This window comes from Trachemys scripta, chromosome 4 (genome assembly GCF_013100865.1).
Source record: "Trachemys scripta elegans isolate TJP31775 chromosome 4, CAS_Tse_1.0, whole genome shotgun sequence".
Lineage (NCBI taxonomy): Eukaryota > Metazoa > Chordata > Testudines > Emydidae > Trachemys > Trachemys scripta.
Window position 1 is genome coordinate 113502686 of NC_048301.1, and position 15785 is coordinate 113518470.

Here is a 15785-nt window from a genome sequence, read left to right on the forward strand (position 1 = left end):
CGACACCCACTGGATCTGGAGCCCCATTCTGTCCAAGGGAGACCTGCACTTTAACTCTCTCCAGAGCAGCGTGTTTGGGCCTAGAAAGCTAGCTTGGAAAGCTAGACTGAAGCTTTCTCCTGGGTCTAAAAGGAAGTCCTACTGCTTCCCACAGCTGTTTCTTTTTCAAACCCAAACCTAGACCTGCAGCTTCTAGCCTCCATACAGTCTCAGCAGTTCTGCCGGGATCTCCACCCAGGTTCTGCTAGTTTTTCCTGATCCCAGCTTGGCGAGAGGCCATCTTCTGAGTACAGCCTTTGCCAGAGCTCTGTTGCTGGGGCTTCAGACACGTGCAGGGACATGCCCTTGCTGACATCAGGGAGCTGTGCAGCTAGAGCAGCCCTGCCAGAGTGAAGCAGCACTGAACAAATGCAAAGCCCCCTCCAGCTTCAAGAAGAAAGCATTGCACACGCCAAATTGTCAGTGTCCGAGACAGCAGGCCCCATCCACACTTGCCCCTGACTGAAGGGGATTGGAAGCTTCTTGTAGCTGGATTGTTCAGATCTCAGGCATCTCTGTACATCATTTACTCCTCCAGAATTGATCCTGGCACTGCAGATAAGGTAGCACCGAATCCTTCTTGGTTCAGATAAAGTGAAATTCCCAGTGAAGAGGCAGGATTACACGGTTCCCCAGCTCTCTGTGGGACCCAGGAGTGTGGGGAATGCCACAGAAGGGGCAGAAGTTTGTGGGAGGAACATGCTCTGTTGTGGGATAGAACAGAAGACATCTAGTCAGGGGACCTGGGTTCTATTCACAGCTCTCAGTGACCTGCTGGGTGGCTTCTCTGAGGAAGGGACTTCCCCTCTGTGCTTCGTTTCCCCTTCCACCCTTCATCTGTCTTGTGTGTCTAGACTGTATGCTCGGTGGGGTAAGGACTGTCCCTTCCTGCAGCTACAGACAGGGCTAGCACAATGGGGTCTTGGGTGTGGCTGGGGCCTCTAGGCTTGACAGAATACAAATTAAAAAAAAAGGTTCCATTTTTCTCTGATTTTTGGCTGAGTTTCCAGCTCCCTCTGCAGAAAAAGAAGTTCTGTTTCCATAAACTTTTCAGGAGCCAGACCTGCTGCATGTGTCACAGCTCACATGCCCCAAGAATGCTCTCAGCAAGTAGGTGCTGAAACTTGTCCAGAGACGTGTCGGGATTGCAGGGCTTTGCACTTGGCGAAGGATATGGCTCGAACAGAGCTCAGAGGGGAATGCTACCGAAGTTCTCCCTCTTCCTTACAGACCCCGTCGTCCGATTTCTGGAAAGAGCTGTGCCTGGCTCTGCCACGGAAGGTGTCCTACCAGGGGATCATGGCAGACCCTCAGACCCAGCTCCAGGAGGACAAGGACCCGATGCTGATTCTCCACAGCAGCTACCTGGAGTACCGAGGAGACCCCCATCCTGAGGGAGACCTGGGTACCATAACCATCTGTCTGTGTTCTTATATGGCTCCCATTGCCATAGTTTCTGAGCCCCATTCTATAAAGGGGGATGTCACAACACACTGGTTGGGCTGCAGCCACTTATTCCATGAATGCCTAGTGTCTAGAAACGTGTACCCATAGGGCCAGACTTCCCTGTGGTATGTGCCCCTCCCGTTAGTGTTCCAAACATGGAGCTAGGATTGAGTAGGAGCAAAGTTCACCCCCTCAGAGCACCATTTCCAACCTCACATCTGAGGTTACAGCCAAGATTAGTGGGATGAGCAATGACAAAGGGCCATTGAGAGCCATCTCAACGTTTCCTCCTTCCCCTGCTCTCTGCAGCTGCCTGCCGGAGCCTTGCACTCTGACCCAACCCCTCCCCCATAGAGATGGTTGTGAGTTTCCTTCCCATGCCCCCAAGGCTGTCTCTGTCATTGACTTTGGATTGGGTTCGATGTGATCAAATCCTGGTCGGCTAATCTTTTCTAACACAAGATATTCATGCCTGGCACTAACTAAATCACCATGGATGGCCACCAACCCCAGCTCCTCCCCATTACCCTCAACACACACATGTGCCACCTACCCTTCCCTTTCGGCTTCTTGGGGAGAGCCCCGCAGTTTACTAGGGCTCTGAGAAGCGCAGAGTAATTGGAGGCCCCATCCCTTTCCTTGTGCAGGCTGAAGCAGTCTATTATCCTCCAAGTCAACACGTCAAAGAGAGCACGGGCTAAATAGAAGGGAAGGGTTATACCAGTGGCTGTTTGCTTCCTTCACAGGCCGAAAAGACAGTGATGATTGCTGGGTCTTGTCTCTTCCCAAGCCTCTGGAACAGCTGCTGTTGGCTGGAGTAGTGGGAGGGAGGTGCACTTACTGCTATTTGCCCCAAAGGTCTTGGAGAGGGAGTCCAGGATTTGTTAACACATGTTGAGTTGCTGGGAAATATATTTTAATTTTAGTAACAGGATTCCAATAAGTCCTGTGCTTATAAAAGATTTACAAGCAGCTGGCAACACAGAGCTCAGCTTGTTTGTGCCCAGTGATTGTCTTGTTAGAAGGCGAATGGAGAAATGATGGGCTTGGCACAGCTGGCTGGAGTTCAGACAGGAGCACTGCGGTTATTCTGCCAGGTGTTCTTTGCAGCCTGACAGCAAGTTGTCAGGCCTCAGGCAGCCAACTGTCAAGAACAGGAGTTACTAGTTGTGTGCTGCATCCCAGCACAATGCATGGCAAAGCTTCCCTTCTTAGGCTAAAAGCAACAGAGGGTCCTGTGGCACCTTTAAGACTAACAGAAGTATTGGAGCATAAGCTTTCGTTAGTCTTAAAGGTGCCACAGGACCCTATGTTGCTTTTTACAGATTCAGACTAACATGGCTACCCCTCTGATACTTCTTAGGCTAGTGCAGCACTGTGTGGGGATCCTGGGGCAGCCTTGTTCTCTAGCTTTGCAGGGCACTGGCAGGGAGTTTGAGAAGACAGTGTGACCGGGAGACAAGGCAACAGCTCTCCACTAGGAGGAACAGTTCCTTTTTTTTTTTTTACTTCCTGTTCTTCCACTGTTGGCTGGTATGGATTGACCCTAAAATTGCCATTCTGTGGTAGGAAAGCCCTGTAGTCTCTATCCAAAAATCCCCATTCCACCCCCAAAGCAAGCCAGAACTCCTGGGATTCCCACAGAATAGGAGCTGCTGGGGGTCCTGTTCCCCATCCCCCACCGATCTGTCCTCTCTCTCCAACCCAGCAGGTGTCCGTGGGTCCATTTTAAGGGGCCCTCCGCCCCCTCGAATGACTGGCCCTGATAGACCACCAGCACTAGCAGCTGGCATCATGGAAGAAGTGCAGCTGGAAGAGGGCCAGAGGAGCGAAATAGACATCTCTGACCTGGGGTCACGCAACTACGGAGCAAGGACAGACTTCTACTGCCTCGTGACAGAAGACGACCTCTGAGAGGGAAAGCGGAGACGGTGGGATTATTGCTCCCATGGGACTGGACAGCTTGGTGTCCCTGTAGAAGGAAGTGCTGCTCAGCTAGTTTCTTTAACCCAGAGGCCTGGGCAGGTCTTCAGCACTCCCATTCCTGGGTATTCTCTATGGGGAAGTCAAGGCAGGAAAAGGGCTGACTTTTTACTCACCCACTGAAGCCTTACAGTCCCATTTAAATGCTGGGGATCTTAGTTTTTGCAACTGTTCAGGACCAAGGGAAATTGTTAGGAAAGAAGAATTCAGCCTTTTGTCTGGAACTTGCTGAAAGAGACTGGGGTGGTGGAGAGGGAAAAGCCCAGGAAAAGCTGGTGCTGTGAGGTGGGCCATGGCATTGCAGATGGTGAGAACTGGCTCTGGGATTGCTAGAACCACTACGGGGGCATTGCAGTAACAGATGCCAATGAGATGCTGGATTTTGTTGTGGCCGTTGGGTACCGAGATACTGGCAAGCACTGAGTTCCTGGCTATACCAAGACACTAGGTCTTGCTGTGACTGGGTTGGGGGAACGCCACCAGCAGGGCTAAGGATGCGGTCACCTTGAAAGGTGACTGGGATTTGTAATGATAAATTTAGAGCCATAGTACAGCGTAGCACTGTTGCAGCAAATGCACATGGAGGCCTCGGCCATCAGCTGGAGCTAGAGTATGGATAAGAGGCCAGATAGCACAGAGGTCTGATGGGAGTTAGGGAGGAACCTAACTCAGCCTCATGACTGAAGACTAGAGACCGCCAGGGGCGTTAAAGCAGCTTCAGGGCAGAGACACCAGAAAAACCCAGGGGACTGAAAGCAGAGGCTGATCCTCCCCTGCTGCACTTTGTGTTACTCAGGGGTTCTAGTACCACCAGCGCTTCGGCACGGGCCGTTTCCTGTGAAGGAGCAAGAGCAGGGACGTGTCGCTCTCTCCAGGAAGTGCCCTGTAACAGCATCACTCACCGGCAGGCTTTACAGCGCTGTTCCTTAGGGACCAACAGGACAGCTTTGGAAAGTCTTTCCTTGATTCACAGAGCAGCTTTGCTCTTTCTTCTTTTTGAAATACAATTAAAATAACTGTTGTTTTAAGCTGGTCTTGGCCTTTTCCCTCCACCAGCAGTTTTAGGAGAGGATGGAGGTTGTGAGTTCTTTGTGTAAGGAGGGCTGGGATCTCACGTTCTTCCCGGTTTGGGCAGTGACATGCAGCCCAGGGAGGGCTACTCCTAGGCTGAGGGCTTGTAGTAGCAGGAAACGGGGCAGAGTTTAGTGGGGACTCAGGACTGGAATAGCAGCGGGGATGCAGGTCAGGACTGAGGTGTGTTGGCAAATGCCTCTGATCTTGATTGCAAACTGCACAGCACTACTTCACGCCAGTGCTCCCTCACACGTGGGAATGCTAGTATTTACTGCACCCACGGCCCCAGACAGTACTTCTCCCAGGTTACCTGTACTGAGGCAGGGAAGTGAGCAAGAGGCCCCAGAGGCCAGTGCAGGACACAGATGCAGCACAGACAATGGGGACGAGCAGGAGACGCGTCCCCTCCCCCCCATTCCGTTTCAGTTAGGATGTTAGCAGGCACTAGCTCGGACCCTAGATACAGTACTATGATCCCCACTACCCCCTGTGTTCTGACAATAGCTGCTGCCACTCTCAAATCGGGTTAGAGACGGGTCAAGCCAGCCAAGAGATGGGGGGGTGGGCCTGGCCCCAGCTTCCAGAGGACTCTAGATCCTCAGAACTGCTCACTCCAGCTCCGTCCTCCAAAGGGAAAGTTACAACATAGACTTAAGACAGCAAAAAGCGCACAACTTCTGTGCTCTGCCTGGGGAGCGCAGAGCACTATCCATGGGCTTGTTAATGTTTAATGGTTAATAGGCTGGAAGGTGAATGGGGCTCTTTCAGGGAGTCTTTGCATGAGATTTCTCGTCCTGCAGATTCACTGTTCCACAGGGGCTTGCAGGTGAATTTGCAAGTCGCAGCCACCAACACGGCTAGGCCCAGGGGCTGCCTGCGTGAGTGAGCTGTGGCTATGCAGGGATCATGATTAACAGTCCATACGGTACCTTTCCTGCTAGGCCAGCAGGGCTTCCTCAGCCCCTGAAATGCAGTTGAGAGGATGGAGCCCGACAGCAGCTTGGGACACCGCGCCCGTGGAGATTGCAAAAGTGTTTTGTGCAGACAGAATGTGATTAGCCATTGCAAAGTCAGTGTGGGCTTGGGGCTAACATCCTTGCTCTTGCAAAACACTGGGCCACCTTTCATTATCACATGAGCCAAGTGTGAAGCAAAAATCAGCAGCAGCATCCCCAGTGCCACGCTAAGGCATCGGCTCTGCATTCACTCTGGAGGAGTGTCATCTACCGCCTCACCAGTGCTCCCTAGTGCCCAGCCCAGTCCTGCTTAGCATGTGCAAGCCAAGACGCTCACAACCCCAGTGGTCTGACTCCAGAACTGCTGCAGGTTACTTGCACTCATTACAAAGCCCTCCTTAAAAGCAATTAACTTTAGTGTCAGGAAACTTTTTGGTCAGATGGGCAGTAAGGAAGGTTTAGCTGGCAGGGCTCCTCTGGGGGTTACCTCAGCTGAGCTATACCTAGCTGGGAAGAGACCTTCAGAACAACAGAGGCGGGACGTTACCCTGCTGTGGCTAGGAGGTGCTGCACTCAGGCTACAGCTTGTCTTCTGCTGCTGGCCCCTGCTCGCCTGCCCGTGGATAGTATGCTGGGTTAGAACGTAGAGGGAGCGTTAACCTGACAGCAGCATCCTTGCCCTTCCCCCTCTTCCTTCTCATAAACACACCACAAAGAACTCCGAGCCACGCCCTGGTCAAGGCCTTTATTTAGGGAAAACAAATGACACCACTCCTGGCTGGGGAAGACAAACACACTGAGATGCCAGCCTCACCTGGAACCCTGCTGGGCATCAGCCAAGGGCTTGGAGGCCAGACTCTGGTACCTGCTACGCTGGGGTAAACCAGAGTGCCTCCCCAGCAGCAGTACCCTGGTGTCACCGGGAGCAGCATCTGGCCTCAAGTTTCTGTCCCAGGCACTCAACCGTCTCCTCTGATGCAGTTTGGGCCTGTTGCTGAAGCTCCCTCTCTTATCAGAATGACCCAGACTCCCCTCATCCATTCTGCTGCTACCCTATCCCCTGGGCTCTCTGCTTATCTATTGACTTACTTTCTATAAGGAAACACCAGAGAGGCAGCACAGGACAGCACTTACACAGCATCTCCTGTCCACCGGTCAGAGCCTCATGCCCTCCGAAGGGAAAACCAAACTGCTACCATAGCGAGTGGATCCCAGCCTGGGCCCCCTCTAACAAAGGCGAGGTCGAGGTGGGAAGAGAGATTAGTCCCACTGCTGGGGGGGTCAGAGCAGGACTGGTCCCTGCTATAATCGCTGGTGTTTTGTCCAGTTGCATTTTAAATGGCTCAGGTGGCGGGGCTGCCAGCCTGTCCCTTGTTCCCCAGTGAGCAGCTCCCAGTCCGAGGCCCCGAACCAGCATCATTCCCATCACACAGGGCAGGTGCGAGAGCCAGGAGGGCTGTTTAACACTCCACTAATCGACCAAACATAGTGCACAGGCCAAGCCAGGAGTTTAATCAGTTTTCATCCCAAAGTGCTTCAGACTGTACAGCTAATACAAGAACCACCTCCCCAGCCAGTGAAATGCCCCCTCCACGCGGGAACACAGAACCTGTTCTATGCCAGCAATGCCCCAGCTTTTAGAAAGACAAATGAAGCTGAATCTGGGCAGAATTTCATTATCCGATTTGGACTACGGGGAGGACACCCGATTGGGGCACTCCTGCAGCAGAGTCTTCAATGAACAAGAAAGTTCAGCCTTTCATCATACAGGTGTGTCCAGGTTTCCATGCGAGCGCAAGCATTTTAGGGCAATGTAATTCAGATGCAAGGATAATTGTCCCAGGCAGCTCAGACTGACTCCCTTTAGCCACTGGCTGGGCCCTTCCCTATTACATTAGGGAGAAAGGTCGCAAGTGCTCAGACACTGAAGTTTCTCCACAGTGTTTGGTTTGTTCCTGCGGCAACCACTTTCCGCAGCTGTTTGTATTAGGCTGTGTTAGTGCAGAGCTAAACACACCCAATGGGCAGCACGACCCCACCCACCAATACAGCCTGCAGCCAGCAACGGGAACACGGAGCACAAAACCCAGCCTGCATGGAGTGCAGCCCGGCAGCCCAGCACATACCTTCTCTTGAATTTCATTTTAATACACTACACGCAAACGACCTTTAGCAACTCTGTTAATGAGCCCACGTCTCCTAGCGAGCTGTGGCCCTACAATAGGCTGGGGAGTAACAAGGCCAGGGTCACTGTCAGCGCATGCCAGGCATTCCCGCTAGCTAACAGCGCACACACTTACCTGCACTGGGAGCTGAGGAAGTGCTGCTGGGCTGAGAACAACAGCTCCCAGGAAGCAGGTGGAGAAAGCCAGAGCGAGGCTGGCCCAGGAGCAGCTTTAGGGAGGGAGCTGCCCTCTGATTGGCATAGGGCCGGCCAGCTCACCCTCTGACAGGCGCTGGGATGAGGGTCTGGCTGTAGTTGGGACCCTGCCTGTGTAAAGGGTAACTAGCGCTAAAGAAGGGGTGAATAACACCCCTGGGTAGCTCTGAAAGCTTTGTCCTGTGTTTATCTTGCCATATTTCTTTCAACCCAGATCCACAAGCACCACAACATAACCATGCCACCCCTGCTTCCCAATATGTTGTGAGCATGAGACAAGCCCCAGACACCCACCACAACTAGACAAGTATGGCCCCACTAGCCCCCGGAAGCCTGGGGCTCCTGACACCAATGTCCCACTGTGTGCATGCCTTCCCCTTGAAATCCCACAGACCCCCGGACAGAGCCGAGCTCCTCCTTAATTTAAAAAATACAAGTCCATGGGAAGGTGGGTGTGCGCGGGGAATAATAACCATAGAGACATACTGCATTAGGAGTAATCCAGAGGTCCAAGAAGACCTTGTGCAAAGATCCCTTAGTGTCCTTACAGGTGCTGGCAGGACTCCTGTGACATCTGCAGGGCCTGCCAAGCGGAGTCCTTTGAATTCTCCCGGGAGCATGCCCAGAGCAGTGCTGCTGGAGCGAAGGCTGCCTCTGATGTCACCAGGGGAGGAGAGGCTCCCAATATGCTTGAAGAAGAAACTGTAATGAATGCAAAAATGAGGCAGGCCAAGCTGCTGCTGGTCTAGATGGAGGAGAACGGGAGCTGCAGCAAGGCGGGATTCTTGGGGCAGAGACTCAGTCTATGCTGCTGTGAGGGCAATTTTCATTGGGAGAGTTAGGGCTGGTCAGTCCCGTCTCTGCCGCTCCTGGGATGCTCGTCCTTACAGAGCTAGGAAATCCTCCTTCCGGTAGCCCTTCTGCAAGACACAAACAGATTGGTCCTAAGAAGAGAGATTTCGGCTGAGCCCTGTGTTCTCTAAAGTGGGCGAGACCCATCCTCTGAAAGTCAGGCCCCTGTGAAGGGGTCTCAGGCTGGGTCCCCCAAATCACTCATCACGCTTAAAAATATGGGCCACAGAAAACCTCTCTCTTTCCTGGGCCCCCCGGGGTCCCGCAGCACTAGGCGGGTCACGCCAAGGTAAGGCTGTAACCAGACTGAGGGCCGACAGGACAAGTTGTCCCCTTCCTTGGTTCCTCCAAGGCCATTTTTCCCTGATAGGGGTTGAATGGCTATCGCCATCCTTTCATTTCTGAGCAAAGTTACATCGAGCTACAGGGCCAAGGAAATCAAAAAGGAGAGAGGATGCCGCTGTAGCGAAGCCAGGACCAGGAGCGGTGAGGCAGCGAGGGACAGTCTGAGAAGAATGGGGATCCTGCGTATTTCCCATTAACAGGCTGCTTCTCAATTTCCTAGGCATCCTGCTCAGCCAACTGGTGCATCGATCCCGAGGGCACCCAAACCTTGCCCAACCTAGGACTGCACTGGCATCTCCCCAGGACTCCAAGGGCACATCTAGTTTGCATAAAACGGAGCAGATGGCCTCACTTTGAGTACCAAGGAGTCTCCTGCAAGAGGTGACAGGCCCCAGCCCACCAGGCTCCATCTTAGCACCTCAGATCAAGATGGAGCAGGTGATGATGGGACCCACAGTTTCTATGGGCTGCAGTGGGAGCTGTGGCTCACAGTTGAGCCTCACTTAGATGACCTGGAGCTCCCCCAGCAATCCCTGTGCCATGTCCTGGGGACATCCCCTCCAGAATCTCAATCGGGAATTGGAGCAAGCAAGGAAGAGACTGCCCCGGGGAGAATTTAGCCCAGGTTTCATGCTGAGCCCAGGAAGTTTAGGGAGTGCTGTGTTGAGGCCCCTGCAGAACAGGCCCTATCAGCTGACTGTGCTCACTGCTTGGATGCAAGAAGAAGCCCCTAGTCACCTGGGATGTCATGCCCTGAGCCTGCCCCAAAGCTCTTGGCAAGCCTAGAGTTAAAGAGATCCTTGTAGGTGCTGGGTGTGTGTCACTCTTTCTCCCTGCGGCGGGTGACTGGCCACACCCTGACTCAGAAGATTAGATGGTTTTAAAATCCCCAGGAAGCAGAGAACTGAACACAAGGACAATCATTTACTGGTGCAGACCGATAGGGGTGCCATAGCTTCCCACTGCCTTCCCAACGTACTCCTGTCCCAGGGTGGAGTGGGGGGGGGGGAGAATCGGGCTTAGCCTCCACCTGTCACTAACCAGCTGCCCCTCCCAGCTGGTGAGATAACAGGCCAACCAGCAGCTCACTTAAGGGGGAGAGCCATGGGAAGGCTTCTGGAGGGGACCGTGCCATTCTGCTAGGGGAAAGGGTTGGCTGGGGAGCCTTGCTGGGTGGGCAGCAGCAGAAGCAGCCCTGCAGGGCCCCGGGCAGGCAGCAGGGCCTGGGTTTTCCTGTTGGGACTGAAGCTGAACTGTGTCTGCACAATGCAGCCCTGGGAAAAGCCAATGAAGTAGTGACCGTGGTAGGAGGTTCATTGATGCACTGGCTAGTGAGTTGGTCTCCCAGCTTACTCAGGAGTGGGGAAACCAAGGTGGGGTTTGGGGAGACCCTGTTACACCCCCCTCCAGGCTGACTGAACTCCCAGTTCTTAAAGTGCTGGCCCTTGAACACCAGCCTCTTCCCGCCCACCACCTCCATCTGCTGGACCCCAGGCCGTTTGCACTTGTGTCTTCCTGGGTATGAATTATTCCCTATAACGTGCCTGGGCTCCGGCTGCCTCCTCCTCATTGCTCAAACAAGAATGAAAGGAGGATCCTCAGTCCACACAAGGCCTTGCCTTGACTAGGATTCAATGAGATCATGTTAGCTGACACATCTAGACAGGCATCAGTGCCTTTAATGCACACAGAGCTGATCTAGTTTGAGCTCCAACACAGCCAGCTGCAGATGTGTTAGGCTGCATCTTGATGGGGCTTTGCAGTTGAGTTAAGCTAACTCGACTGAGCTACCATGAAAGAAGCACGCAAGCTCCCTGCCTGTCACCACAGAGCCTTAGCACAGGGGAGTTACTAGGGCAGGTAGGAAAACAGAATTTCCCTTCGGCGGGAAATTCTGACATTTGGAACAAAAACAAATTTAAAAACCAGAGTGAAAAGTCAACATTGTCCACAGAGCACAATTTCTGAAAAGTTTGGATTCAAAAACATTGACATTTTTGACAATGCTGAAACCATATAAAACACGATATGTACTCTAAAGTCCATAAAGATAATACTGAAATTCTAATATACATCAAACTGAAATGAAAACAATAAAATCAAAGTGAAACACTTTGACTTTATCGAAACAAAACCCTTTGATGCTTTCCAACTGAGAACAGCACGCTCCCACAGAATGTGCGGATTTTGACAAAACTGCATTTCCCCATGGAAAATGGTTGCGTTGAAATGTTTTTGACCAGCTCTCTAGGTTACCCTACGGCCGCTAACGCACGCTAATGATACACTTTTTGTCCTAGTCTAGACAATGCCTTCAGATCAACAGCAGGGAGATCCCCACCTTGTGCAAGCCAACCTGAAAGAGAGCATTGGCTCCGCCCCAGAGCGGAGCCACCCAGCGAGACCCTCAGCCAAGCTAGTGCCGAGTGCACCGGCTCAGGGAGGAACGTACCATCTTGTAGTCCCGGTGCAGCTTGGTGTACTGCCACATGTTGCCCAGCAGGCTGGAAGCAGCTCTGGAGGACTTCTCGCTGTCCGAGCTAGGGCAAACACACAGATGACACAATGATGCTATTTGTTCCTCTCCCGTTAGTGTCTGTCTGGCACGGGCCCAGGAACCACAAGCGGGGACAGAGGGCGCTATGTGAGAGGCACTCTGAACAAAGGGTGAGGACTTGGCAGCGGGGGGAGAGTAGGAGAGGCGAAGCCATGGAGTACATTAGGACTAGATGGTCACTGGGGCACTCAGGCCTGAGAGCCCCTCACCATGACCACCATGCTGGATGTGGCTGGAGAAGTTACTGACACATGGGCCAGCCAACTCCTGGGAAGATGAAGTTGGGTGGGTAGGAGTGCCCCATAAACACCTCAGGGCGAGAGGATTATTCCCCAAGGTGCGCTCCCTTAGGGTAAGGACCTGGGATGACTCCATGGGAGAAATTCCTGGCAAGAAGACCCTCTCAGTGGTCATGGGACAGCTCTCGGAGTGTGTACCAGGGGGCTCGGACCAGCCCAAGCTCTGAGCGGGATAGGGGCTTTAGACTGTCCAGGAAGTCCCCATGTCCCACCACACTGATCTAGAAACACAGGCCAGGAAAAGGCTCTCAGACATTGACCTGAGCTGAGCTCCTGTGCCCAAGGAGCGGAGGGGCAAGACTGAGGGCTGGGTAAGTGGGCTGGCTGGGGAGACAAGCAGGCTCGCGCCTGATCCTACCTGTCCCTTTTCTTCTTGATGTAGAAGAGCTTCCGGAGGCCATCAAAGTAGACGATGTCGCGGGCGGCAATGGGGCTCTCCACCACCAGGTTGTTCAGCACAGCGATGATGTTCACGATGACATCGGTCGGGGGCTCCTTGTCGCCGATGCCTCCTGGAAGCTTCTCAATCAGATGGCTCACCACCTTGGTCGCTGCCGAGGCAAACAGACCGTCATCAAGGGCTGGCTCTATGGGCTGGAGCAAACCACTGGGACTGGTGCCGCCACAGTGTCACCCAGGCCACGCAGCAGCTTGGAGAGGAGATGGCCAGCGGCCTGGGTGATGGGATAGCAACACGCGCAATGGGGAGAGAGGCCTAGTGGGTGCAGCAAAGACCAGGACTTCCTGGGTCTCACTGAATGGCCTAAAGCAGGAAATCAGCAGCACAGCCATGGCGGGAGGGATAGCTCAGTGGTTTGAGCATTGGCCTGCTAAACCTAGGGTTGTGAGCTCAATCCTTGAGGGGACCATTTAGGGATTGAGGGGGGGAAATCTCTCAGGGACAGTACTTGGTCCTGCTAGTGACGGCAGGGGACTGGACTCGATAACCTTTCAAGGTCCATTCCAGTTCTATGAGCTAGGAATATTTCCATTGAAATAAAAAAAAAAAAATTCCTAGGTGGCCCTAAACTAAGGGGAGGTGCAAAAGCTAGTGAGGACCGAGAGACCCCTACGTATCCACCTGTGGTATATGAATAGCACAAAAGGTGCTTAGATGCATGGGCAGAAAATAAATAGGGATTCAGCTTGGAAAAGGCTGTTAAAACACCTGGGGCCTTGGAAATGCTGTGACGGGGAGACAAGTGGCTTAGACAGGAGTGTGCTATGTGCTGTTTATTCTTTTGCAATGTAGATTACACCCATCACTGCTGCCAGCTGTGTGTGCAGAGGGGTCATGCCATCAGTCAAGGTAGGGAAGGCCCATCTGTGCAGAGATCTGCTAGGGGTGCTTGGGCCCCTGGGCCCTTCTGGGCTGGGAAGGCATTGATGTGCCCAGGGGAGAGAGAAAGAGCTAACTAGGCCTGGCTGGTCCCAGGGACAATGGTGGGGACGCTCCCCCAGAAGCACAGGCAGTAAGAGGAGCTGGGAAGTCTCTTAGAAGAGCGGCCTGTTGCTAGCAGCAGCTCCTGCCCCATCTAACCCCTGCTGCCATCGACAGCCGCTGTCAGCCCTGGGCTCTCCCTGCAGCCCCCGCCCGCAGCACTCACCCATCTCGTCCTTGTTGCGTGCGTTGCGGGACAGATTGCGGATCAGCCCCGTTAGGGAGCGCAGCTGGTGATGGTCGGCCGTGCGGACTCGGTCCAGCACGGGGTTCAGGATCCGCTCCTGCTCCAAAGCCACCCTGCTCAGCACACCAGCCCACTGGGGATGGGGACAGAGAAAGGGAGAGTTACAGGGGTGTTGCACTCTGGGCCATTCAATACCGACCTACCCCACCCTCACCACACCTGTCCCCAACCCCGTCCCTTCCACTCCTAGCCCGTGTATCCCCCCCAACCCCCACCACCCCATGCATCCACTTGATCCCTGCCACTCCCACTCCCCGCCCACACATCTCCCCCTCCCATATCTACCACCCTACCCCCGGCCCCATTCTCCATCCCTCTGGCGCTGCCTTCCCTAGCCCCCTCACACCCATATTTCACCCTCTGCCACAAGTGGTTGCCCCGGAGACAACGCTGCTGTAGTAGGGAGGGCTGGAGGCACAACTGCTCCCAGCCTGCCCTTGAATGCTGCCAGCTGCCAGGTAATGGTGGGCGCAGGGGGATGAGACCAGGGCAGGTGGCATCACTTCCTGAAGGGTGGGTACAGAGGCTCAGCACAGCCTGATCTCTCTGGGCCTTGGTGTGCAGGCCACTGCTGGGATTTGGTCTCCTTTCCCCCTGTGCCACTCCCTCTTCTCTTCATTTCCCTGGGGCATTCATCCCGTGGCTGGGAGGGCGGGAGCCTGCCCCTGGCTGGCCGATGCCCACCCTGGCATACAGACATAGTGACGTTAGCAGCCCTGGGCTGTGGAGTGTCAGGGCACTGGGATGGGCAAGGCAGAGGTGGGATGCCACCACGGTTCAGCACCGGGGGGGACCTGCTCAGACATGCCACAGCCCTGAGAAATGCCCACTTGGCACTGTGTACCAGTCATCTCCCCCTCAGCAACTGGGCAGAGGTGACCAGAAGCCCTAGGGACCTACAGCGCAGCCAGCCTCCCTGCACTGCCCCACCGCGGAGCCCAGCCCCCGGGGCTGATTCAGGCTGGGCCTCTCTGCAGTGGTGGCTCCGGTCCGCAGAGGTGAAAGTAAGCCGGTACGCCCCCATACGGCGTTCTGGCAAGAGCTGGTGCGCTGTACCGGGGCAGCCAGGCTTCCCCTGGCAGCAATTTAAAGGGCCTGGGGCTCCCAGCAGTGGCTGGAGCCCCAGACCCTTTAAATTGCCCCCGGAGCCCTGGGGTAGTGGCAGCGGGGCTCTGGGGGCTATTTAAAGGGCCAGGGCTCCCGCTGCCTCTACTGCCCTGGGCCCTTTAAATAGCCACTGGAGCCCCGCTGTTGCTACCCCAGGGCTCCGGGGGCTATTTAAAGGGCCGGGGTGGTAGAAGCAGGGGAGTCCCGGGTCCTTTAAATAGCCCCCAGAGCCCTGCTGCCGGAGCCCTGGGGTAGCAGCGGCAGCTGGGGGCTCCGGCAGCAGTTTAAAGGGACTGGGGCGGTAGCAGCGGCCGAGCCCCGGGCCCTTTAAACTGCTGCCAGAGCCCCCGGCTGCTGCTGCTGCTACCCCGGCGGGGGATGGGGAGGGCACTTACCGGTACAGGGTGGACCGGGGCTGGCTCTGACCCCCCCATCCCTGCCCCTTTCGCCCGAGGCCCCGCGCCTTTCGGGGGCCAGAGTCGGCCCCAACCCAGCCCCGTATGAGTAAGCCCCTATTTCTACTTTCACCCCTGCCAGTCTGTGCCAGGCTGGGGGATGTATGGGTTGTGGTCACCCGTCTTCCAGCTAGTCTGTCAGAGGCCACCACAGCCAAGGGGAAGGACTCAGCCTGGGTGGGATCGGACTGGCCTGTCCCCAGACCCAACCTCACCCTCCGGTCTCCAGCGGTGATGTTCTGCAGCGCCCCTGAGGCCGCCTCCGTGGTGTGTTTGTTCAGCTCACAGCGCTGCAGCAGCCGGTTGTAGATGCCCACGATCTGCGGGTTCCAGAGCCACTCCATCCCCTTGGGGTCCTTGGAGACCTCTGTGAAGGTCACCATGTCTGTGTTCATGTGGGACTGGGGGGCCGAGGAGAGAGAGACCAGCCCGTCAACAAAGAAACGCAGCCCTATGGGGGCCCTGTGCACATGGGGCAGCGCCGCTTCCCTCTCACCTCTGTCCCCAGCCCCATGACCCCCATCCCTATCATCCAGGAGCAACGCAACCTCCCTAAAAGTTGGGGGGCTACTGGCACCCGACCAATGGCCCCCCCCCCCCCCCC

At 54.9% G+C, this 15785-nt stretch overlaps 2 protein-coding genes across 5 annotated transcripts in view; one reads left to right on the plus strand and one right to left on the minus strand.

The window, feature by feature from the left end:
- SIGIRR (single Ig and TIR domain containing) overlaps nt 1-4496 on the plus strand; it is a 39406-nt gene extending 34910 nt beyond the window's left edge. For 3 of the 4 annotated variants that reach the window (XM_034770467.1, XM_034770466.1, XM_034770468.1), the window contains 2 exons: nt 1270-1444; nt 3194-4496. In XM_034770467.1, the coding sequence (XP_034626358.1) occupies nt 1270-1444; nt 3194-3399 (381 nt within the window). In that variant the 3' untranslated portion in view covers nt 3400-4496. The remainder of the gene's footprint in view (nt 1-1269; nt 1445-3193) is intronic. The other variant, XM_034770469.1, reaches the window with a different exon arrangement.
- Nucleotides 4497-6233: 1737 nt separating this feature from the next.
- PKP3 (plakophilin 3) overlaps nt 6234-15785 on the minus strand; it is a 31494-nt gene continuing 21942 nt past the window's right edge. Inside the window, exons 9-13 of the mRNA XM_034770470.1 lie at nt 15397-15582; nt 13539-13692; nt 12290-12482; nt 11528-11615; nt 6234-8798 (exon numbers count right to left, since the gene is read on the minus strand). Of these exons, the coding sequence (XP_034626361.1) occupies nt 8763-8798; nt 11528-11615; nt 12290-12482; nt 13539-13692; nt 15397-15582 (657 nt within the window). The 3' untranslated portion in view covers nt 6234-8762. The remainder of the gene's footprint in view (nt 8799-11527; nt 11616-12289; nt 12483-13538; nt 13693-15396; nt 15583-15785) is intronic.